The 25,443-nt window shown below is 41.8% G+C and overlaps 2 protein-coding genes across 4 annotated transcripts in view; both read right to left on the bottom strand.

The window, feature by feature from the left end:
• Ethr (ecdysis triggering hormone receptor) overlaps positions 1 to 25,443 on the bottom strand; it is a 43,339-nt gene that overhangs the window by 13,214 nt on the left and 4,682 nt on the right. For 2 of the 3 annotated variants that reach the window (XR_013003453.1, XM_076392086.1), the window contains exons 1-3: positions 22,179 to 22,399; positions 21,308 to 21,423; positions 20,631 to 20,793 (exon numbers count right to left, since the gene is read on the bottom strand). Coding sequence is in view for 2 of the 3 variants with exons in the window: in XM_076392086.1 (XP_076248201.1) it covers positions 20,631 to 20,793; positions 21,308 to 21,423; positions 22,179 to 22,269 (370 nt within the window). In the remaining variant the exon portion in view is untranslated. Of the gene's footprint in view, positions 1 to 20,630; positions 20,794 to 21,307; positions 21,424 to 22,178; positions 22,400 to 25,443 lie in introns of those variants that run through there. The other variant, XM_076392087.1, reaches the window with a different exon arrangement.
• Positions 22,344 to 23,980, bottom strand: LOC143188394 (uncharacterized). Its single transcript, XM_076392611.1, has 3 exons — positions 23,914 to 23,980; positions 23,799 to 23,853; positions 22,344 to 22,906 (listed from the first exon to the last, which is right to left on the bottom strand). The coding sequence occupies exons 1-3, from the start codon at positions 23,978 to 23,980 to the stop codon at positions 22,498 to 22,500; spliced, it is 531 nt and encodes a 176-aa protein (XP_076248726.1). The 3' UTR covers positions 22,344 to 22,497.

Here is a 25,443-nt window from a genome sequence, read left to right as displayed (position 1 = left end):
TCGTTTTCCTGATTCTATTCTAGGGTCGCACACGCTCCACCAGAAACGTCCCTCCAGGGCTGATGACTTCCGCTCGAACAAAACCGCGCTATTGCAGTTGCTACCCACTTGAAAAACTGAATAACGCTGAATAAAAAGCTAACTGAATAAAAAGGAAAAAGACGCCAAATGACCACCCACGTACGATCAGCCTACATATTTACTCTTCGTTCAAACGCCCTTTCCGATTTTTTCCGAGGGATGTAATTATAATGGTACTCGGATAGATAGAGTTGGAAATGTTTTTGTCTTGTAATCAATTTGAAACGAGACTTTTCTGAATATTGAATCATCCTCTATTTTCATTGTGTCTAACTTTGAGAAAAGTGAGCAGAAGATTTAGAATTCATTATTCTCTCGATGAAAAGAATGAATATGGAGGAATTATGTAAAGAGCTGTAGGAGTCTCTGAATAATAGGAGGGGGCAGGAGGTTTCGTAAAGTTTGATGTGAGCTCCGGTAACAAATCAGTGAGACAGTAAGAGGAGAGTCGTAAAGAGACAAATAGTAGCAATAATCCAAGAGAAAGATGTGATACGAGCTTTTCTTCGACGAAAGGAGACTCATAACCTGAAACGTGAAGCTTTCTCTCGTCCCTGACGGAGATTGTCGGCTGATATTCGATTCCAATGAATTATCCAGACTGTGTTCTTTGCTAGCAGCTACACTAGTTTCACCAGTGCTCTCAAATTCGTCAATTCTGAGTCTAAAACTTATTCTAAACCTTGAGGCCCTCCTCTAAAAGGCCTGAGGCGTACGTGACAGAGAGAATTGAACGTGTCGGTGGTCAGACGCTCAGAAGATTATTTCCAGGATCGATTATCTACGGCGCCAGCTTACGCGATCCCAAATATACATTATACTCCACGGGCCTTTATCAATGAAACACGGATTTCGCAGGGGATTTCGTATGGAAGCCCTATGGACCGAAAATCATGCCTTAACTCAGCCACGATATCGTGCGCCTGGGTAGTCTTAGCTATGCTGATATGGCCTGAACGTCTTGTGATATTAGACGATAAAAGGATGCTTTTTGTCGACGATATGAAATTCTATAAGCACGTCAGTTCGTTCATGATATTGCATTCTTATAGTTCCGCTACAATGCCTTGCGATTCCTCATTCTGACATCCCGTCAGCTGCTTCTTCTTTAACCGATAATCGTTTAAGTGTAACGGGTCGTTTGAGTAAAACGAGTTGCAACAGGGCTACAGATTTGCTAAAAGCTTCTGTATTTCCTCCACGACCATTCTCTTTTAATCCCACTGTAGTCAGAGCACTCACGAACTGCATATTTTTCTTTCCAGGCTTCTAATCATGACAAAGCTTCTTTGATATTTCAGTTCAAGTCTTCAAACTGGAACATAATATGAAAGTTTGCTTCTTCAAGCAACTTCTTCAAAAGCAAAGATGATTCATGAGGTCTTTCCAGTCTTCAATGAACTTCCGTGAAATCTGATGAAATTCGCTAAGAGAACTTCTCTTCTACTCGATTTCACGCTGTTAAAAGACATCCCTAACAATATTATGTTACTCTGTTCACAGCAGAGTCATTAAAACCGTCGGCATTGAGGGAACTCGCTAACGAGGGAAGTCTGTGCTACTCAGGGCAAATCAGCTCACATTTTGCATACACTTGCTACGTGTAATCAAGAAATGACTCACTGAAAATACCAAGAATTACTTAATTCCTCATTTTCCCTTTTTTCTTCTTAACTTTTACTTGCTTTCAGATCACACATTAATTATACACAAATCTCGGATAAATCTTGTGCTCTTCTATCGAAAGAAAAACTGAACGTACACTAACTAAAGCTTGTGACGTCTTAAGAGCTTACATTACTCCATGCGTATGCTCCACGTAAAATCCATTCCACGAAGCGAGGCTGTTTCGTAAATTCGCTGTCTCGCGGTGAACAAGATCACCGTAATATAGCTGGGTAAGGGAAGATAAAGTTTGCCCCTTGAAAATTCCAACCCTGGTGCTCACATCGCGTGAAAAACTTTAAAGGGCAAGGAAAGCCCTGTGACGACACGTACGAAGTTGATTCCTCTCCGTGCTATTGATTTTTTGATAGAAGTTTGACACATTGTAAATATCAATCTGTAGGATCACTTTATAGCAGACAATAAACGAAGCTCTACTCTAACGCAAAAATAACTAGAAAGGAACACTTGCCTAGTCTTCCTTCCTTGTTGGGAATTCTGTCACATCTCTTCCTGTTCCTTCATAAAACTCCAAACAGCCCATATAAATCGAAACAGAGATTCCTGACAAACAATCCACGTTGCTGAACACCATATCGATAGAGACAGCGATAATCAAAAGTACATGGAAGTTCCTGGTCCAGGCTAGTCTTATCGGACATCGAACTAGCCTGCGTTCTCTTCGTTAACCAAAACTGATAAGAACTTCTTCGTGGAAGATCTAGCTGAGGGGATCTACAAATTTGGACAAATTGCTGTCGTATCATTGGACACAATCAACGAATAAAACTCAACTCTGAAAGTATTTGCTATTGGGGGACAGCAAGCTGTGCGTGGCTGCTGTGACTTTCGCTCTGATTCTCTTATTCTGGAGTTGTCTCGAGTGCAGCCAGAAATGTGTATACAGGGTCGAGCTCACTTTTGAGAAAATCCAGTCGCAAAAATTCCGAGGGCATTCGGCCGTGAAGACGACCGCCAGCAGGGAACTTGTGGAATTTAGAGCAGTTAAGATCGAGATGCTTGTAATTAGACGATGGCTGCAGCGTAATTGAGGAGGCTTTCACGACCCTCGGCACTTGAAAGAGCTGCAATTTTTGGGGAAAGGAACTTTAATTGGAGTTGTTCGATTCTAGAAGATCTCCTCCACTCCCTTGATCAAATTTTTGGAAAGTTTAAAAATGAAATCCTACAATTGTCAAAAGGTAGTAACTATATCGAAACTGCAAATCTGTAGGCTCCATAGTGCAACAATAGATACCTTGAATTTCTTTTCCCAGATCGACGAAACGGTGTCACGTTCAACACGCTCGGCCTAGCAATAGTGTCAAGATCGCCTAGGGTCGCCGATGGATCTGTCTAGGTCTGAGGAACAAGGAGGGTGTAGATCCTGGCGGAGGCGCGGCGCCTTTTCCATCGTATTTCCTGCCACGGAGGTTAAAGAGAATTGGATGGAAACCGGCAGGACAAGAAGGTGTTACGACGGGCGTAGCATTAAATGCTCCGCCGTGGTATACAGCCTCTAAGAGCAACGGTAATTCCTAGCGGGTGGTAGAAGTTCAGCCACTCGTTTCAGGTCCCCTTCGACCTTGTCCACCGTGGCCACCTCGCGACGTAGCCTTGCTCCGCGAAGAACAGGGCTAGAGAAGGACTTCTCGAACATTTATTAAATTATGATCTCTCCAACTCGATGCAGGACTTCCGCTAATCCCTGGGAAACTGGGGAATCGTTTTCACATGGAGAGATTTCGTTAAAAATACACGAAATATGAGTACCGCTAAAATTTTTTCTTAAAAATTCTCAATTTTCAAAATTCATAACTCTCTTCTCTCTATACTCGAGAGATAAATTTCACAGAAATGGTTTCATCGAAGCGAGCCAGAACAGAAACAATGACAATTAGCGCGAATAATCACATTAATAGAAATTCAGTGACTCTGGTGATAGGTATTGAATGTTTCACGAGGGTGACGCGCGATTTCATTATTCGAAATTTCAGTCAGCTTCGAGGAGAGGCAGTTTCGTTGCGTCAAAGCGTAAAATGAATATCGCCAAACGATTTCCCTTCCGGTTTCGTTTATTCCTTCGATGCTTTACCTATCAAAGTATTCGCAGATTGTAATAGAAACATGTGAGGGTGCTGAGGAATGGGAACGGATTTCACGTGCACACGGCCCCCGAGGATTTTCCGATTTCCTATTGAAACGGTTTCCGTGGGGGAATCGTCATTGCCTGTTATCGGGGCGAAAAAAGAGGATGTGGATAATCTCGACGGATTCTGTGCGACGGAGACGTCCGATTCTTTGATATTCTTGGTAATGTGTGAAGAAATATCGAGTGCAGATAACTATGAAACTGTCTGTACGAGTATACAGTACTTTCGTAATGTAGTTCACTTTACAATTTTCAATTCATTGGGTTATAATACTTGAATATTCAAATATTTAAATTTTTGAATTTTTGAATTTTTGAATATTTGAATATTTGAATATTTGAATATTTGAATTTTTGAATTTTTGAATTTTTGAATTTTTGAATTTTTAGAAAACTTTAAATTTCAATGTTTCGAATTAAATAGATTTGGAAATCTATGAATGGATGAAGGTACACCCGCTCAAGCTTGAAAATTTTAAATGCTGGAGGCAGTTGCACAAAAGAGACGCAGATAATTGTGAGTAATTAGTTGTACAAAATGAATGAACCAGTTGTCATTCACCCGGGACACCTGTCAGACTGAATTGATTATGTTTCCTCGTATGATGCGCTATGAGAGAATTATCAATTCGTCTCTCTTATACAGTGAAGCCATTAAAAAAAGAATCAAAATAATCGAATTGAACGAGTGAATAACTAATGTTCCTCTTTTAAAAAAATTCTTTACTTCCCGCCAGCTTCTCGAAAATCATTCTCCTAGATTTAATAGGGTTGACAATTACGATCGTTACATTCGAGCATCCGAAAGCGATGTTAGATTTTCATTTTCCCACTCGCCAATGAAACACTCTTCACGATGCAATTACCGTTGGAGCCTGCGTATAATTTCCTCGCGCGAAAGGAATGTCTTTTATTCGAGCGTCTCCTGTTACCAGCCAATTTGTTCACATATAATTACAGCGAACAATACACCACTCTCATTAAAAGTTTATCCGTAATTATTACATCCGTGCGTTGCTTTTAGTTCTGTGCATACATAAATAAAGCTTGAGAGCCAAAAAAGGTATAAATGTAATATTTCAATGTTAAAAAATTCTTTAACTGAAAAATATTAACGCGCATTCTAGTGCCTCGAAATTTGAAATTCCTCTTCCTCGATCTCGACGAATAAACCCCTTGAATTTTCACGAGTTAACCCGCTCAATAACCTCGGACTTCGATATCGCGAGCTACCGATCACCACATATATAAACGTCATTCTCCCGTTTCGAATCGTTTCGAATCGTTTCGAACTCGTTATCCAGCAAAGTTGCAACACACGTGCCGAGGTAAATGCTGCAAATACTGCTGTATCCTATTCTGCGCGGGCGAAATTCTTCATCCGCGGTATAGAACGAAACGTAACCGTGCGAGAGGCAGATTAGTCCGACTCCTCGATCACACGGCGATGATCGATGAGGACAGAGGGGGGTTTGCCGCGGTAGGAAACTGTATTTCAAACTGCGGCCCGCTCATAAATATCCCTGGCGGGGGTGCGCGAGGAAGAGGAACGCGAGGCGAACAAATTGTACCTGCTGCCTTGACACGAGAAACAATTTTCTTTGAAGCGATACTTTACGGAAAAACGGGCTACACGACTTTGTACTTTGCATCCAAATGGAAATTCCAAGACACGAGGACCCTAGGAACGCAGCCACGTTTCTGCTTTACGAACGGGACCATTGCCGGATTCCGAAGGATCTCGCGGAAACATTAGCGAGCGTGATGAGCATTCAGTCCAGCCGGGAGGAAAAGTGACGCGAGGACTTTTCATTTCAGAAAAATTCGATGGCTTCTCTGGATTTCTGACGAAAGTGACGCTTACCTACTACAGAGTAAGGGTTCAAAATTCTCTCCTACTACCTACGTTTAAAAGTCATCTAAAAATGGCACTCCCACAGTGGAAGACCATCCCAAAGCAACGAATCGCCAGAGAATGAAATATCTATCGATACACCATCGATGTCACCCGTGACAGAAACCACTACCCCTCGAACCTCCTCCAAATTGAATTTGCTCTCGGCATTCGATACGGAGGAAAAAATAGATTACGTTCGGAGCATATTAGGTAAAAGGCAAAACGGCTGGACACTTTCGTCCCTCGTATAAATAACGAAGCCAATTTGGAGCAGTGGGTCAGGGGGGTTCACCGAAACCGCGTTGTTGCAAAACTGACCTAAAAAGGATTCGATTGCCAGATAATAGTGAAATGTTGCGGCGGGCAAAGCAAAAGAAGAAGGGGAAACTAGATAAAGGGGACGCAACGCGCGACGTATGCACTCGCGTTTCCCTCAATTAGCGGACACATTTGCAACTCGCGTTTCCATGAAATGCAATTTCGCTGAAAGCCAGCAGCCAACGTAATGCCGCCTTCTCCTTCGAGCTTTGCGAAGAACAATTCTTCCTTTGGCCCGAGGATGCTTTACGGGTGGTCGGATGACGCAGTACGATGCAACAATTCATTATGCACCGAGGAGGTTAACAGCGCTCACTGGGAACGTTATTCAATTGGTAATGGAAACGCAGACTTTTTCTACAGATTATACAGGATGTTCCACAACAGATGTCACACATTTTTAACAGCTCTGCGAGTGAACAATTTTTTCTCCAAGAGCTCCATAAAAAGTTTCAATTAAAAAAAATTTATGCTATTCTGTCATCGGTTGAATTGTGTTCCCTACTGAAGATCCAAGCGTCGATGCCCAGGAAACTACGTTCAATTACGAAAGTTCATTCTGGCGGTATGCCATCGGCAACGATTGCCACACCAGAGGGGAATCCCGACGGAACCTTCGTATCCTCCGTCTGATTATCTTAATATATTCAACGACCACTGCAACGATAAATATGGTAAACACGTGTAACGAGCCCCGCAGCTACGGGGCCCTGAAGTTTGATATCTTGGCAGAAGCCTTCGGTCGCGGTCGCAACTTTGCCACGAATAAATTGGCCCCCGTGTGGAGGACTCAGTCGATGTGGGCTCTTATCGACACTCAACGACTAGAAAGTTCTGAGTTGTCGAATTTCGAGGAAGGCAGGCCTGAATGAACTCTTTCCATACCAAATTTCTTTAGAGCTTACTTTGGACCAAGGATTGAAAATCCTCTCAAAAAGTAGGGACTATTTTAGTATAGTATCACTGCCCTCAGTTCTGGGTCTAACGAAGGCTTAAACTCGTTCCTGATATCGTGAAATTACGATGTTGAAACGTTATCCTCGTTTCTGGAATGGCGATTCGAATCGAGTTAGGTCACGCTGAGCTATGGAAGAAAAAGCTTGACCCCGCGGAAGAAATTTAATGTCCAGCCAAGACGTTCAAAATCGCGCGGGTTTTCTTACTCCTTTTTCGGTTCTTCTAGGCGTCGTCGACGAACGAATGGCCCCACCGAAAGTAGATGCTGTACGGGGCCAAAGGCGTCGTTTCTTATTCTAGTTTCTTAGGCGAAACTAGAACGTCGAAGAAATACTGAAATTCCTCGGCGATCGACGATTAAAGCGCAGCGGACTTAAACCCCTCAGATAAACATACGTTTATGGGCACGTAACGCTGAGTGGTAGTTTAGGGGAAATACAGAAATACAACTTGGTTACCTAACAAGAAAGTTTTATACGAAACGGTGCTTTTGGCTACCTGTTGATGGCTGGATGATTCACAAGAGTTCTCTCTAAGTGCAAAGATATTACCTAATACAAAGTGTTTCCACTACTGCGCATGAATTAGTGAAATAATATAGTAGTAAGTTGCTAACAAAAAAATTAAACAAGCTATCAAAAGGATACATCAGAATTTCGTGGTACTTTGGATAATCGAGATCCTAGAATAAATCTAAAAGCATACAGTACCTTCCCTCATTTTCTGTAACTCAAATATACACTTAGCTCCGATAAGAAACAAGTTAAATAACTAACGATTAACCGAGAATCAGTTTTCCTCCTCCATTATTGGCAAACGTCCTCGTTACACTCATTTCAACAAACGTGAGTAATTACAATTTTCACGAGCTTAAGGATCGATGTCATTTCGCTATACCGTTTAAATAGGCTTAATGTTTTATCAATTGGTCTACTCTGAAGACGTGAAACCTGACTTATGCCGCGATAAGCAAGCATAAGTGGCCCGAGGAGAAAGGAAACGAGTTCCCTGCGACTTCGATTACGTCTTGTCGTTAGATTCGACTCGTTATCTTGTGGCTAGGGGGTGGCTACCGACGTAGCTGAGCAGAAAAGGCGATAGAACCCGCTTGACTCCTTTATTATCTATTTAGGTTAGGTTGAGCTCTACGTATATCCACGAATAATCGTAAAACTGCTCTTCTATAATGGGACGCTTTCATTTAACGTGTGCCTAATTCAAGAGAGTTTTGCAATCGAAAATTGCCAAGAGGATTATGCGATTGTTTATTGAAACAGATGGAATTCATTTGTTGAGGATAATATTTTTATCTGAATTACAAAAATTCGTAACCTATTATAAGGCTTTTAGAATAAATGTAGTATACTATAGCACAGAAATTCCTCCTTTTTATATATCCAGTCATTTCTGAGGATCCAACAGACAAATTTCGAACATTTAAAAGCATTAATCATCGAATACTAGCAAAGCAATCACCCCTATGATAGGGGTAATGCACGGTATTTCGTAGAGCGAACCGCGTTACTGATTTTCCGCTATTGGAAAACAATCGCGGAGAAGCGTGTGACTTGGTACAATAGGTGCCGTCATCGCTCGACAGATGACCCATTTAACGTCACCGATGATATACAACGGAACGTCATTAAAGTTCGCGGATGGATTTGTGCAAGCCGATAGTTATCGATGGACAGGCACACAAAGATATTATGTTGCACAACGAGCAATATTTTTGCTCATCCCTGTTCTTCATCGTTTGTTTTCCTTTGACTTTATACGATCTCGACTTAACGCCATGAACAGAACCGTCAACAAGATAAATTTAGAATTTTTATTTCCAAAGATCCATGGACGTGTAAGATATATTTCTAAACCTCTAAGAACCCACACCGTATAAAACACTCTCCACCACTAAAGTGGAAGAAAACTCCCCTAAAACTCCATTAACGACTTAATTATCTCGATATCGTGATCCCTATCACAGTTCTCCTAAAACAGAACGCCTCACCCTTCCTTTCGACCAAACACCATCAGTTTAAGCAGTCGCCGCTTAATTTCTGCAAATAGTCGCGTTAAAGGCGTTTCGGTTTACCTTGCCGATACCGCAGGGCGCGCTCTTAATTTAAACGAGACGATAAATTACAGGCTGCAGCTCCGGACGGAGAAGCTGAACATCGCCGCAAAGATTTGTCGTTTTTCGGCCCAGGACAAACAGAATGAACTATCGAGAATGATTGAAGGGGGGGAAAATCACGTGGCGGCGTGAACTTGCGCGAATAAATTCAGTCTCATGCTCTCACCTCTTCCTACAGGTGAAACAGGGAAAAAAGGTAAACGAGTTCCATGAAATCGCGTCAAGTGCAACGAGAATCGTAATGGTCTCTGGCTGCTATCCAAATCTGCTCGGAAGACGCAACGCGTTGTTCTTTTCCCGCGACTTCTGCAACGGAATCCGACTGTTTTGGATTCTCGATGGAGGTTTGTCGAAATTACTCGAATAAATCACTTTTGCCGGGTGTCCGGCCACAAAAAGGAACCGGGAAACGAGACACGGGGAAATATTTGAGGGAAATTTAAGGGGCTGTGTGGGGTTCGAGATATTGAAGAAAGAGATTCTAGAATCCTTTGTGTCTTCTGATGTATGAAATTCTTTTTTCTTTTTTTTCGATGGAAAATTGAGTTTTTTTTTAAAGAACATTCACCACAGAACCCTCCTAGAGTCCTAGAAACCCTAGAGTCTCTAGAGGCCTAGAATGGTGGAGTTCTGAAGATCCAGAATTCTAGATTTCTAGAGTTCTAATATTCTAACTTGCTGCTTTCTTTCTCATGAAAGTACATCAACACAAACTTGCTTCTTATACTTTCTCTCGAAAACCGAGAACTCTCAATTTACTCTGCATGCGCTAAAAATACAATTTCAATCCTCTCACGCAGTCCTTTTCGTTTACCTCACAAACAACCACAGCCATTTTAACGAAATTTCGTTATATCTCCGATAAATTCTCTCGCTGGAAATATAGAACCATCAAAGGTCCAGCAATTTCATCAAACATCAGACTGTCAAATTCACAGTCAGTAAACAGCAAACATGCGCAAACACACTCCAGCTCTCCACAGACACGTTTCGGTTAGCGCAAGCTATTTTCGTCGCTTGAAATCGGGCCACTGATCGACGATGCATTAGCCAGCCAAACTATAGGCGATGAGAGAGATTTAAACAATCTGTCGAGGAAGGATACAGGGCCATGTTGATCCCTTGGCGAAAGGGAGGATAGGGTTAAGAGCCACTCAACCGAACCCCAGCTCGGAACTAATAAAACAGCGTATTATCTGTGAAAACAGGGAAGAGTGCGCGACGATGTCAACCCTCTGCCGTTCGATTATCGAGGGGTGGGTAACAGCAACTTTCTATCTAGATCCGACGCCTAATATACACTATGTTGCAAAAATAATGGAACTGACAATACGCTAGAATCTGAAATCTGTGTCTTTTGCTTTAGTGCAACCCTGCTCAAGCTTTTTTATTTTTCAAGCTTTTGTGTTTTCAAAGTTCCAAAAGATCAAATTCTCGAAGACCACGTAATGATACCATCCCGAAATGATTTTTCGGCAGGTGTTCCTTGATCTCTTGGGATAAGCGTGGCGAGCATCGCGCGAATTAGATCGATTTCAGCAGAAATGAGATGGTAATGCATGCTTAATCGAAACTCGTTTGTCGACGCGGACGCGACGATGATGCGTTGTCTTCGAAACGTAACGTGTATCGACAGCTGTTCAAGTTATGCGAAAAGCTCGGCCACGTGAAAAGCTGACAATACGATTGGAAACCCGTTCACTGCATCTAATTATGTCTGCCAAGCGACGACAATAATTATTGAGTATCGTTGATGATATGCATGTGATTTCAAAAGTATTGCATGTTAAATGAATGTTATACAGTAGCGAAAATATCTGCATGAAATATTAATATGTATGTGAAGAAGGCGAACGGTAGGCAGAAATATTAAACGCTATTATTTTATTGGAAATATTAAATGCTCGAGAAATTATTTAATACTTGTGCAATGAAAAGTTCATACATCTGTCCAGAGTTTACTACATACTTTTGGCAGTTCATTTTGGGGTGAAATTAAAGGCAGAGACCTCCTCTTTCGAGTCAGAGCTTAGCGAGTGCTTTGCGATTTTTTTTCGTTGAGTTATCGCGCTTAGAATGAAAAGTGAGCCATTGGCCTCGAAATCTCGAAGTAGTCCAGAGCCCAAAAAAGTGGCCAATATTTGAGCTGCTGTAACTTGGTCAAAAAAAATCGCAAGGAAGTGAGCCTAGTCTCATTTTAAAGGGCAAAGCTTCTACTTTCAGAGTCCTGAATTGAATTTGCTCGAAAAAAATTCTCCACTCCAAGTCACGCTAGGAAAGGGAAGGTTGTTTTTCCCCGAATGTTCTCCAACTTCAGACGACTGTCAGGGAACAGATGAATTTTTTTCCCGACAGCTTTTGCAGGGATATTGAAGCTGGAACCCTTCTCTTTCGAATGAGACCTTAGCGAGTACTCTGCGATTTTTTTTCGCTGAGTTATCGCACTCTAAGTAAAAAGCGTGCTTCCAGGCATGGAATTATGTCTCGATCCAGAGTCCAAAAAAGTGGCCTATATTTGACCTTCTGTAACTTTGCCAAAAAAAATCGCAAGGAAGTGGGCCTGGTCTCATATTAAAGGGTGAACCCTCTACTTTCAGCCCCCTGAGTTGAACTTCTCCGAAAAAAATTATTCACTCCACGACACGCCGAGAGAGAGAAGGTTGTTTTCCCCTCAACGTTCTCCAACTTCAGACGACTGTCAGGGAACAAATGAATTTTTTTCGCCACAATTTTTCTAGCGATATTGAAGCTGGAACCCTCCCCTTTCAAATGAGACCTTGGCGAGTGCTCTGCAATTTTTTTTCGCCGAGATATGGCAGGCAGAGTGAAAAGTGAGCCGCCAGCGTCGGAGTCACGCACTGATCCAGAGTCCAAAAAAGTGGCCAATCTTTGAGCTTCTGTAACTTTATTAAAAAAAATCGCAGAGAAATGAGCCTGGTCTCATTTTAAAGGGCAAAGCTTCTACTTTCAGACCCCTAAGTTGAACTTGGCCGAAAAAAATTCTCCCCTCCACGACGCGCCGAGAGAAAGAAGGTTGTTTTCCCCCGAATGTTCTCCAACTTCAGACGACTGTCAAGGAACAGACGAATTTTTTTCCCGACAACTTTTGCAGGAATATTGAAGCTGGAACCCTCCCCTTTCGAATGAGACCTTGGCGAGTGCTCTGCGATTTTTTTTCGCCGAGTTATCGCGCTCTAAGTAAAAAGTGAGCTTCCAGGCTTGGAATCATGCCCCGATCCAGGGTCCAAAAAAGTGGCCAATCTTTGAGCTGCTGTAACTTTGTCAGAAAAAATCACAGGGAAGTGGGCCTGGTCTCGTTTGAAAGGGCAAGGCTTCTAGTTTCAGATCCCGAAAATGAACTTGTCCGAAAAAATTTCTCAATCCCACGGCATACCAAAAAAGAGAGGCTAGTTCTTTTCCGAATCTTTTCCAACTTTAAGCAACTCTCAGGCACTTGATAAATTTTTCTCGCGACATCTTTTGATGGGATGTTAGAATGGGAACCTTTCCCTATCGAAGGAGATCTTATCAAGTGCTCTGCGATTTTTTTTCGCCGGGATACTGCGCTTTGAATAAAAAGTGAGCCACCAGGCTGGAAATCACCCTATGGTCCGATTATCTTAGCAATTCCATCCGTTTCAAAGTACAGTCGGGCCAATTAATCGTGCACACAGACGAAACCCATGACTCGAAGCCAAGAAATAATCGAGAAATGCGTTGGTGTACAGGCGGAAGGAATGAATAGGCAGTCTGACGTCCAGAATATTATGTTGACTCGGGCCGAACGGCGCGAAAGGAGAGAGGAGTTTCATTAATCGCGTTGCCTGTGATCACGGAGCTATTCACTGCGGAGAAAGAAGGAGAGACGGAGTCATACACGCGTGGAAGTCACGCGACAGCCGAAACTCTCAGGTCGAATAACCCGCCGGCGACTTTCCTGGATATACGACGGATTTTTCCACTGGTTTTTCGCTTCGTGGCATGAATTTAACGCGGTGAGAGAGAAAACGATGGTCATTCCCTCGCGGATAGGTCAGCCGAATTCTGTGACACGATTGCGACAATTTTATCTCACGAAAAATTTCAACGAATTCATGTGGGAGGATATCAGCTAATATTTTTATATAATACGCAGTACAGATATTATTTCAAATTTTTCATTTCATAGACTACATATTCTATTCTTGTGATATTAAAGCTTGATATTTTGATCCCCTTGAATTCTGATCTCTATTACGGATTTACGTTTTATTAAATTCTGTTTTTTTTACCCAGCATACCCTACTAACATCCCTCCCATACAACGAAAAGCGTTTCACAGCTCGCTCTACTGAACGAATTCATTCATTCGTCCATTCATGCTTCCGAGAGAGTACATACAGCCGAGCAAATAACGTCCGAGGGGCGCTAACACACGTCGCGATGCCCCCACGAAATCAGCCCCTTCTCGTAAAGTTCTTTGAACTTCCCCTCCCCATGGTGTCGCGCATGATATCAATGGTATCTGGGGTCCTCTCAGAAGGATTGAAATTCCGTGGTGGTATCGTCTCGTCGCTGATAACCCTGGATGTCTCGAAATGGGGTGAGATGAAAAATTAGACGTAACTCCATGGAATATCCGGGGGAGAACGCGATTCGGTTACCCTGCGCGCGCTCTATTCCTCCCCCTCGACGAGATTAGCTCAGAAACGGGGTATTTTTAGACCTTTGACGACATTTTAAAGCAGCACGGGCGATCTTTGTTTCTCTGAGGATACGCGCAGGTGGAATTTCTTTTGATTTATTGTCCTCACTCTAATTTAGTTTTTTATGGAGGGTAAATACGAGGTTAGAGGGTTTCTAGAGTTGAATTGAGTAGAATTGAAAACTGAATTATTCGAAACTTTCAATTTTTCTACGAGTGAAAAGTGATTATAATCGAGTCCTATTTATGACAGTATAAAAATAGCTCGAACTGTAGAAAGAAATGTAGTATCATTGACATAAGTAGCAGAGGTAAAACTGTTATTCTTTCAAATGGTATCATCTCACGTTTATTACTTCCGCCTTATTACGGCTCGGATGCGTCCCAAGACGCATTTAACGAGATAAACAAGGTGCACTTTTGACCAATCACCAGATATCCCCATAAATATAAATTGAGCTCGGTGGAGCAATTCAATTATTTCCGTAACGGACGGATAAACCGATTTAAAGCTCGAACGTAGTTCAATTGCTTAGTATTGGGTAATTGTAAGTCGAACGCATTTACGAATTAAATTGTAAGTAGGTAAATTGTGATGGTAATAAATTTATATTACTGCTTTGGCACAAAAAAAAACAAAGAACAAGCAACGTAGAAAGTACAGATCTTATAGCGAGTGAGTGACTTTTTTATCGCAAAGTTTAAAACGAATTGGCTTAAGTATTTGTTAAAATTATTCCATTTTTTTTAATTCCGCCGCTTCTACGTGACCCTCCAGACACCCAACTGTCAATACAGAGACCACTGTTCCATAAAACTGACAAATATCGTCTAAAGCAGCAACGTTAAAGTGCAAGACGTGTTGTTTGTCGCGCAAATAGCTTTTGCAGTGGCCATCGCAAGTCTTCTTTTCTCGCTTCCTCGGTTGTTTGCTCGGGCTCCGAACTTTGTGGTTCGTTCAGACGACGTTCGTCTAAAAGTGGAGCGAGGAAACACGTAAGCATTGTATTAAGTCCGTGTAAACGAATTTTCACCCCCAATTCCTCCTCTTCTCTAGTTTCTGGCCGATTGGTAAATTATTACGTTCAGAAAATGGAAGGCAAACAGCTTCGGGTAATTGCTGTTGGTTGGTAATCGAGAGACGGTTTATTCAGAAGAAAACTCAAGTTTCGTTAATGAAATTAATAATGGCAGGATCGAGAGATCGAGGTTATTGAGAATATTCGCTTCATCTCTTCACAAGCATGTTCTTGTTTACACAGATTTAGTATACACTTCTGTTACTTGTAGTTTCCCCTCTTTACTATATTTAGAAAATACTGAAATGCAAGTTCATTTGAAAATTGAAATTCGACCTGATTTCTCGCATTTACCTTATGTATTTCATCTCACGGACGTCTGCCTACGATTGAACCTCAACAGGTTCAATGGGTGAAAGCTCAAAGGGTGAAAGGAAGGTAGAAGATAAGAGATTTAATAAAAATAGAAAATGGAATGGAATCTATTACCTTTTCATTTGAAATGTCAATAACACGATTCCTTGGAATTTGCTTTTCATAAAGGAAGGCGCTCTGCTTTGGGAAATTAAATAATTCTGTGGAAGCAGAAGCGACGAAGGTGTTAAACAAGGAGAATTCATCGTACAATCAGCGATATCGAAAGAGCTAACCTTCCTAATTCTTTGTAATTCAAATCTACGTCAAAGTTGATTAATTTTCCTCATCATATAAAAAGTGAAAATTGAGGAATTTTTGTATCTCAAAATCTGTGCTCTAAGCGACTTCAATTGTCAATAATTTTCACATCAATTATATATACAGTACTGCAATCAAATTCAATGATTATGTATGTAGGTATTTAAAACATACATGCATAGATGTGCGCTTATGTTTGCTTGAATGTAAATCGTACGACAAGGGATTAAAGCAGAGTTCCGTTGCAGAGAGCGATCTTGCTTCAGAAATAAAGTGAAGTCCAGGCGGAACGTGACGATGGCTCAATCGACGTATCCTCTCTACTTATTCGAGACCCGCGATAAAATGCCAGCGTCGGTCATTATGCTCCCGGGTTTATTTTCCCCTGGACGTTTCGCGCCTTGTTAGCGGCATCTGCTGTTTGTTTCTTTTACGAGGAACCTCGCTAACGACTGGTATCGCGATTATGTCGTCAAGCTGCTGATCCACCGAGGGGAAGGGTTCTTCGATGGAACAACAGCTGCGACTGGAGGGTTCGAAACTGTCGTCCGAGTTTTACTCTTGGGTCACCTCTGCCTGATCATTGATTGCTCCTTGTCCCTTATAGAGGTTTACTTACCAGAGGTGTGTGGTCGGATCAAATTACACATAATTGGGAAACACAGTGTTAGGTGAAATAGAGTTTAATGGGGAGGAAACAGCACATGGAGCAGGGTTGTATCGAAGGGGAGTACTTAGTATGTATAAATAGGGTGCTCCACTAAATCCCCTGAAAGATCTCCTAAGACACCTAGGTCACAGGTCAATGACTTCACCCAATAATGAGCTCCACCCTCTCCCAAAGAAATATTATAAAACACCATTACCATAGCGAGACACTTCATAATCCTAATGAAATCAGATCTACCCACGAACCACCCGCAATTTTCATATTTAAATTCGAGCATTAACAAGGAAGTCGCGAATCCGAGAAAAGAGAGGAGGATAAGGAAGGAAGCACTGAAAATGCTGGAATACAGATGACTCGATTAGCGGGAACGTGTCTGCTAAACTATAGAGTTTTCGATATCCTAGAGGAACTCGAAGAATGCAAGGGAGAGTTATACCATGGACGATGGGGGAACATTGACTTAAAGGGACCTCGCGCCTCATAAAACTCAGACGTCGGACCATCTCCCAAAACTGAGGTCCAACCCTCCACCCACGCCCCTTAGAATGCTCCATCTCATCGTCCACCTTTCCTCCACCTCTGGTAAAAGGATTGACCAAAAGCACTTATCATGACAAGATAAACTAAGTAGAGTTTGGACACCTCGTCTGTCGAGGATAACGAATAAGGCTTTCGACAAAGACTATTAGTTCCCTACGTAGACTGAAAATTTCACTCCCCCTCGCTGCAAATTGCACTCAACGGCGTAAGTAGATCGTCATGAACATCTTACACATTTTGAGTCTCCTTGCAAGGATGCCATGAGAGACGTGTTCCAAAGGTGACACGACACGAATGCAGAAGCCTGTAATGCATGAATCTAAACACATTCCTAATGTTGTCCAGTCCTAATCATCAGCTGGGGGTCTGCAGTCTGGGTGGGCTCCTAGCTACAGATGGTTACCGATAGTACACGAATGTTCTCAAACGCTGATTTATTTGGACAGAAGCTGTGGTTTTAATGGAACAGGCCTGGTACTTTGAGATTGACCTGGCGCTTTCTAGTATTTTTAGACTTAAGGGGTGTTCTCGTTTTTAGACCAGATTATACAAATTTTTGTTTCTTGTATAGATACTATAAATCCAGGAACAAATTATGCGATAAGGATTTATTGAGACTGCTAGCTTTGAGTCAAACGTACTTTGCCACAGTAAAATTTTAATAAGAGTTAGCAAGTGATTAGAAACTTTGGTCGACGGTGTTTACTAATTCCTCACAGCAATACTTCTAATTTAAGATTTCTGTCATGAACATCTCTTCGAAGCTCTACAAATTGAATAATCGCTAAAAACAAGTGACTCGCTATGTAGGAAACATGTACGAAGGAACAGTCGAGGAATGCTCGTTGCTTAAGCTGATTCGATAACAACACTCAGGAACAACCTGACAAAATTCCGCATGAAAACTGTGCGTTGCGCAACGGATTAGAAATTACCCTTTAGCACGATACTGATACTCTTGGATATCAGAACAGAAAAATGGAACACATTCTAGCGATCATAAACGTGGAGGTTGTCTTAAGGATATTGCATGATGTAACGAAAAACTGCTACCTGTCTCTATTGAGTAAAAAATGTCTCTTAGAATAAAAAATTATTCTAAAACGAATACCCACCAGAAAGTTTCTCTTTCCATCCCAGAAACAACTGCATCTATATATAGAAGTTCTTCAGAACAGTCAGTAGCTAGTGAAAGAATTACCCAGTCAATCCGCAGAGAAACTTTAAAGAGAACGAACCCAGACAATCGCTGCACAGTTCGGTCAATCTATTCCGTAGCATTTTCATTCGCATTACATTCCACATTCAAATCATCCTATTGCGTTTTCTGACCCACGTCCAACGCACAAAAAATCCAGTGAAAAGCTCCTAGCTTGGGCAACAATGAAGCATAGGTTCGAGTAATTTCATCTCGTGAGTTTCGTCGAAGTTGTGTGGGCCAGCTTACATTAGCTGATGGAAGTTTGAAAACTTTCAATAGGTACACCTCGAGGCTGACGATAATAAAAGCTAAAATTTTCGTGCCGAGACGATGTTACTAGGCAATTAACCGTGACTTTGAGCGGAGACCTTACCAGATTTGAAAACCTTGTTTCTACTTCATTTCAAAGAGCACTAGACCGCTACTCTTTCGCGTAATCACACGAGTTAATAAATTAACACATTGGACGCGTCCCTCGTAACATTTACTTTTGAGTTTTCCACGATATTAGAGGGGACTCTTTGATGTATTTAACTGAAACTAGACTCATGCTCTCTAGTGCTTTATGAAAAATCTAAAACCCTTCTCAATCCGGATAACAAAATCTCTCAGTTTGAAAGAAACTCTTGATGTTCAATTTCTCGTGATATTTCCATTCGCGATGGTGCCTCGCTTGGCGTTCCCCACGGCTAAACTCGTCGCGCTTCGGCTAACTTTTGTTATCAGAGTTTCGAAAAACCGGAAACACTCAGAAGTGGACAGACCCAGCATGCTCGAGCGATAACTCGTGATTTTCGAGGAAAAACGCTCGGGTTTCTTCATTTGACCGGCCAAGGAACGGGGTCAGAGATTTTTCTGTGGACTCACAGGAAGTCCACTGCAACGCGTGGAACAGTAGGGTAGTCGAGATAAAAGCAGCGCTTAGTCGCGACGGAAGGTGAACTTGACGCGGCTTGACTTTAACTACTTCTGCCTGAAACGAATCGGGCGGAGTCGACCCGAAAACACAGAAGCGGAGAAGAAGAGAACTTAAATACGATATTATAGTACAGGATGTCTTAAACCTGGTGGTCTGAGCGAAAAACCAGAGCTGAAAGAATGGAACACAAATGTCTGATATTTCAGGACACGATTTTTTTTCACAACCACGCACTGTCTGTAATTTTCATCAAACTTAGCGTAACATTTGGCTCGCTCTTTCGCTTTGGACATCACCCAAAGGAAAACGGAATTGAAAGAGTTTTAACTCTCGCAGAAAAATGTTACTTGTGTAGGTGACGTATGCTAAAAGCAATCATGAAACCATCTTCACCGATAAATCTCCAACGCTCACTGGGATCTTTGAAGTAAATTATTGATCTAATTGGAACTCGTGAATAACGCAAGCAACGCTGTTACTTTTTTAATCCATCTCAGAGGGAAATTTACAGCTGGCCAAAAAATTTAGAATTGTTCTAGATTGTAATGAAAAAATATTTGTTATTTTTATTCACCTTCGGATATTTATATACCTATGTTCTGCAATTTTCCAAGCTCAAGTACCCTTCGTTTTTTTGTTATTTTCATAGGATGAGAGGTGGGCTGTAATATTTTATATTTTCGTATAATCGATCCGCTTGAATTTTCGCGAAAAATATTTCGGAGAAGGTAAAGAAATTTTTGAAACAATATTTTATGTTAACATAGGTATACTAAGTTATAATTTAGTATAGGCATATACTAAATTTTTAATAAAACTTTAAAAAATGTTTAGAAACGTTTAGAAAGTTAATTTCTAAACCAGCAAGCGGTCAACAGAGATGTTCCTGGAATTCCGCGTGATCGACATGCGCGTTCCCTCCCATTGTAAACGACTCATCTCGATGCCCCCCGAGCGATTTCCACTGATCTGGCATTATGAATCGTGAATATTAAACAGGCCACAGGTGCTCTTTTCCCATTTTTGCGTCAAAAGAGACCAGATAAAAAGGAACCACCGATTGCGATTCCCATCGATTTGAAAAATCCTGATATAAAGCTGATGTATGAACACTCTTCCATTTTACATCAGATTACAAGACAGAAAAGACTTCAACTAGCATAAAGCACGCATCAAAGAATCCTCCACGAATTCCCTCTTTAATTCTTCAACATCTCGTATCTGTGACTCTCCTCGAGCAAACAAACGCATCGCCCTAGCGGGCAGGAGTAAATATTTGACACGCGCTCGGTTAAAATGTTGACCAAAAAACAATCTTTGGATAACGAACGCAATATTTCCCTTCTATGCAGTTCAGAGCCGGTTCGAGGCAGGATCGAGTGAACGTAGAGTGCATCAGCGATTCAAACCGCTTTAGATATAATAATAGGTACGAAGTACCGTAAACTGGGAGAAGATTGGCAGCAAGTGGTAACATTGATAGTTTATGACTTCGTAAAGTTTTAAGAGACCTATAATTATAGAGTTCTATAATAATAAGAAGATTGAAATACTGAAAACTATGAATTAATAAGTAATAACGCAATTATGACATTTTAGAATCACTTCTTAAAACTTGTAACACCTGTTGTCAAATGCCGTGTATAGGAAGATGTTACAATAACCTACCAATGTTCTCCCAGTTTAGGGTTCGCCATATGGTGCGAAAAATCATGACTTACACATGTGCTCCCCAAGTGGCCACACTTGCGGCCCCGAGTTGACCTCCACCAGGACCGTGGGTGTGCATATTAGAAGGACGCAGAGGTCAGCCACGCTCAGGTTCACCAGGAAAATGTTCGTGCTGTTCCGCATGTCCTTGCCGCGGAACACAACTAACGGCACCTGGGCAAAAAAGGGAGACTTGTTTAACAAAGCTGGCTGATTTACGCTTTTTACGATTTTTGCCCTGCGAGATTTATGTATGAAGGTGGATTGGCATGCGTTTCAAGCGAGCGAGTGGTTGCTAGGTAGCTTCGAGTAAAATTGCAACGAACTCGTTGATCAACTAGTGGCGGATGGACTGGTTGTATTCATGGAATTCTGGTGCTGTGTTTCCATAGACCCTGACTATAGCACTGATGGATTACATAGTAGGACGTTTCAGCGGAATTGTGGAGTTATTGTTAATTACGCGGTATTTGATTTTTAAGGAGCAATAACAGTTCGTATGTACGTTAAACGCGTATTTTTTTATTCTACAGTGTTTTCTGATCAAGTACAGCGATTTTTACATGTTACAGATAATTATCGTAAAGCAACATTCTCGTGTAATAATCTTGCAAAGCATCATGCAAATTTTATGCAGTACTGAAAAGATAGCTAGAGAGTGAACAGTAAAACTAGTGACTCCACTTACCATAAGATTCCCTATTATGCCGAGGACCATCACTATGATGCAGACAACCATGGATGTCGTCCGAATGTAAGCTGGTAACATGTATAGATCTGCGGTCGCATTTTCGGATTCGACCACTGAAACAATAATATCCCTTCGTGTCAAACCAATTTTAGACTTGATTCACTTGTTAAGCTTACTAGTGGAAGCACATGATAATTGTTTACTGTAATGAATGAGTAATGAATAATACTGTTTCTTAGATTGCATATTTTGATCAATACTCATCTGCTTCCAGCAACGAATACCTTAATCTACATTTTCGAGAGACAATAAATATATTTGTATTTCGTTCGAACATTAGCAGAAATGTACCTATCACTATTAGCAGGAGACACAAATTACTCTATAGGGTAAACATATGTCCCAAGTGCCTCGAGCAAGTGCTATCTTAGCGTTTATACATCTTAGCCCAATTACAAACAGCAACAAGCTTAAGTAAATACAGGGCTATTCCCAATATAATCTCAAGGCTGACTGAATATCCTTCTATCTCTTAGAACTCGAAAATATAGTAACTAAACTTTTGTAAAAATAATGGACTGTCAAATGTGTCTGACTTGAGGGCTTGTTCTACTGGCAAAACTGCGCCTGGCCCTGTCTGTCTCGTGAGTTTAATCTACTGACACCGCTCCGTTTGGTCTTGTCTGACCTGTCGGCTTAATCTACTGACACCGCCGCGCCAGATATAATGCACGTAAACAGTAGAATCAGTCTCCAAGTTAGACACGTTACACTCGCATCTTAGGTATCTATACCTTCGACAATAGATATGTCCAATAATCGTTTGAAAAAGCACGATTTCTAACCAGGGAAATACTGTCCAACATACCCGACAGCCCGTCGTGCCCCTCGCTCCCAAGCACCGTAGCGTAGTAAGAGGAATTGAATTCGAGCGCAAGACTGGACACCGTGGACAACATTTTCGTCCAGGTAGTTGCTGGCCTAGGAGGCGTTTCAATCGTTTATCCTCGCGCACCATCAATCGTCCATCTCGTCCACTTGAACCGCTGCGGTTCCACCTTTCACACTCGCGCACCCTTGTACCACACGCAACGCGAAACGTGGAATCGGGTGACACGCTCGCCGATCACCGTAACCAGGGAGTGCGCGACGCCGCTCATCGCAATTGCTCGAGGTCAATGATCTTTCTACGTGGGCAGCTTCACGTTCGGACCGACGCGAACGCGCGAAGCTTCGCAAACGACACAGTGCCACCGCGACAGGCGCGAAAACAAGCGGAGAAAATCCATCGGGGATGGTAAGAGAAACGCCTGGCTCGTTGGCCGAGCCTCGAGTGCGGTTTCCTTTAACTTCGCGGCTTCCGTTAACGCGACGGTATTAAGTGACATTATAAACGGCGTCCTCGTGACGCTCTCGGTCCACTTCGGCGCGACGTGACACTTTACGGAGGGGGTGTCGGTTACGTGCGAGCCCTGGCAATCGGCGAAACTCCTCGGGACTCGTCCTTGATCGCGGGATGAGAGATCTTTGCTAGCGGGCTGACACGAGATCGATCGATGTGACTTTCTTGTGTTACGGGAGAAGTGTGGAGGCTGTCTGAAAACCAAGGGGATCATCTGGGTGTTAATTGAAACTTTCACTCTTTGTAGGAATTCTTTCTTGTGGTAAATTTCAATATTTTAAGAACTGAACAATTACTAGAAATATCATCCACAATTAATATAGCTTGTCAATCCCATTTTATCTCAGAATGATTCGAATTTTTATTTCAACACGCTTATTTAGACTAAGTTATGAAATATTTAATAGTTGGGTTAAATGTAGCAAACATGATGACATGCTCCGCTATTTCTTTTGTTTTAAAACCATAACTAGATAAGAAAATGTTGTCTCGTCCTCTTTGCTACGGAACATGGTACTATATTCCGTCTATTGCTCGTAAATGGAATATGTGGGTCGTAGCACCTCAAGTATTTACCTTGGCACGGCCAGTTAACACCAATTAACTCCTCCGCTATCGAAATCTATTCGAAAGCTAATTCAGCTTCGTTTCGCTCGGTTCTACGTGTCAATGGAGTATGAATTGCGTTCGTGAAATGACCTACCCTAACGACGTTGATGTAACCAATTTTCGCGTCTTCAAATAGATTCTACTTTCGTTTATAAACACGTTAGCAAATAAAATGTATCGCCTAGCTTCTAGTATTTATCGCGTTTACTTCAATTAATAGAGACAGAAATAGAAAAAAATGAAAAATCGATTGTCGACTTAAAGGTCTAAGCACTAGAAAAATCGAGTACCGCAACTAACTTGGCAATTTAGCAAGTACAAAACAATCAGGTACTACTTGTTTGACGAATAGGTATGTACAACGCAATGCAACTCCAATCGACTCCGAAATTCGCTTCCCTGTTAGGATTGTTCATCGAGTGCCACAGACTAACCACATTTTCCGACTCGACGAGCAACGCCTACCAAAATGCTTACCTCGAAACGTAATTCCTCGATAATTGGTCTCGCGTAATTAAGCCCCTCGCGATACCTCGTAACCCACGTAAAAATTATTTCATCGAGTCGATTTCATTTCAATCCACAATCCCACGAGTTTCCACCGAGCTATGTAATCGAACAACAAAAAAAAGTAATAACGACTGAATGAGTTTCCCCATTTTCAATCTGAATGCATTAATAACAGTATTATTCCTTCTGTGCCTTTAGTAAATGCTTCCCTCTCAATTTCCTTTAACCGGCCGATAAATAAGAGTTGATATTCACCGATGCACCTTGCATATCGAACACGATAACACTTTTCCACACCGTGAGGGTATCGTCTCGTTACATTTCCTATTGACCTAATGAAATACTAAACCTAATAATACACCCATCAAGCTTCCTCCCCAACAATTCCCTTTTAAAAAGGTCGAAAGTTCACCGATACCAAATGAAGCTTTTTAACTCCATTTTAAAACCTAAGAAATATTTCTGCTTTCTATAGTACTGGTAGCATACTAATCGAAGGTTAAAGAAAAGAAAGGAATCGAGTGAAATACAAGGGTGGTCTACCCCAACTTCGCTCCCATTATTATCCAAAGTAACCACAATATTTTTTTACCACTCTTTCCATTCATTTCTCTCTCGCATTGTTTCTCAGCGACAATAGTTGAACAGTGTTCGCGGCACGAAAAAGGAGAAACCACAGCGGACCGCAACATAACTTCTCACCGTGCCCTCGCAAACCTGCCACTTTTTCGCGGCACCGTGTCACGGATAAACACACATAGCGGTCTTCCACTGCAACTTTATCAACTCTACCATATCTTAGCCCAAAGCAAGCAGAGTCCTAGATGAAAATACAGTTCCAGAAGAGAAGAGTGTCTAGGGAGAAAGCAGAGTCCCAAAATTGTACCGAAGTCCACCGATGAGGCGCAGCTCACAGACCACTTTTTTCTAAGATTTCGATTTTTCTGAATTTCGGTTCTCTCGATTTTAGTCACGTCTCGTTTCGAAAGGTTCGCCTTAGGATTGCGTTCACGGTACGAGGTTTCGCGGAATACGGGAATCTATTACAAAGACGTCACGGTCAACACGTGACAAGATGCTCAAGCTGACGAGGGTTCTCGAACGGCAACCGTGACGAACAAATAGTGCCGGCGAACTGAATGGACGCGGCTTGGCCCGCCACGATTCTCGAACGAGCCGCTTATCACTGCGCAGCCGCGAACTTCCTTTTTCCTTCCTTCGATCCCTTTGCCACGCGCGCACTTCGTCATTCAAATTTCATTTTCAGAAGCTTCAAGGGTGAATCTGCACAGTGATGAGATATACAATTTCATTGCGAACATTTATTCGATTTTTCAACTCTGCTTCTGAAGATATTTTGCTTTTTCGAGGAAGACTGAGAAAAAGGGAGGAGAGTTAAATATGAGTGGAAATGAAGGAACTAAAAAAGTATGGAAATATTTAATATCATAGTCTCTAACCCATGAATCAAATTTTAATAAATAAATATTCATCGATTGTCCTTATATTCATTCGAAGCGCTTTGTTGTTTCGCAGAGTATGTTTTAGAATATTTTTCAGCTTGATATCGGAAGCGGTCAGGTAGGGTGAGAAAATGTAATTTATTATTTTT

This window comes from Calliopsis andreniformis, chromosome 2, assembly GCF_051401765.1.
Source record: "Calliopsis andreniformis isolate RMS-2024a chromosome 2, iyCalAndr_principal, whole genome shotgun sequence".
NCBI classification, from domain to species: Eukaryota; Metazoa; Arthropoda; class Insecta; order Hymenoptera; family Andrenidae; genus Calliopsis; species Calliopsis andreniformis.
This window is presented reverse-complemented; position numbering and strand designations above follow the sequence as displayed.

What these genes read in the sequence shown, in the direction of transcription:
- LOC143188394 (XM_076392611.1), bottom strand. Translation starts at nt 23,980, where the DNA reads ATGGGGAAACTCATTCAGTCGTTATTACTTTTTTTTGTTGTTCGATTA. An exon ending in ACATAGCTCGGTGGAAACTC is followed by an intron (nt 23,854 to 23,913) that starts GTGGGATTGTGG and finishes GTGGGTTACGAG; the next exon opens with GTATCGCGAGGGGCTTAATT. An exon ending in TCGAGGAATTACGTTTCGAG is followed by an intron (nt 22,907 to 23,798) that starts GTAAGCATTTTG and finishes CTTGGTTTTCAG; the next exon opens with ACAGCCTCCACACTTCTCCC.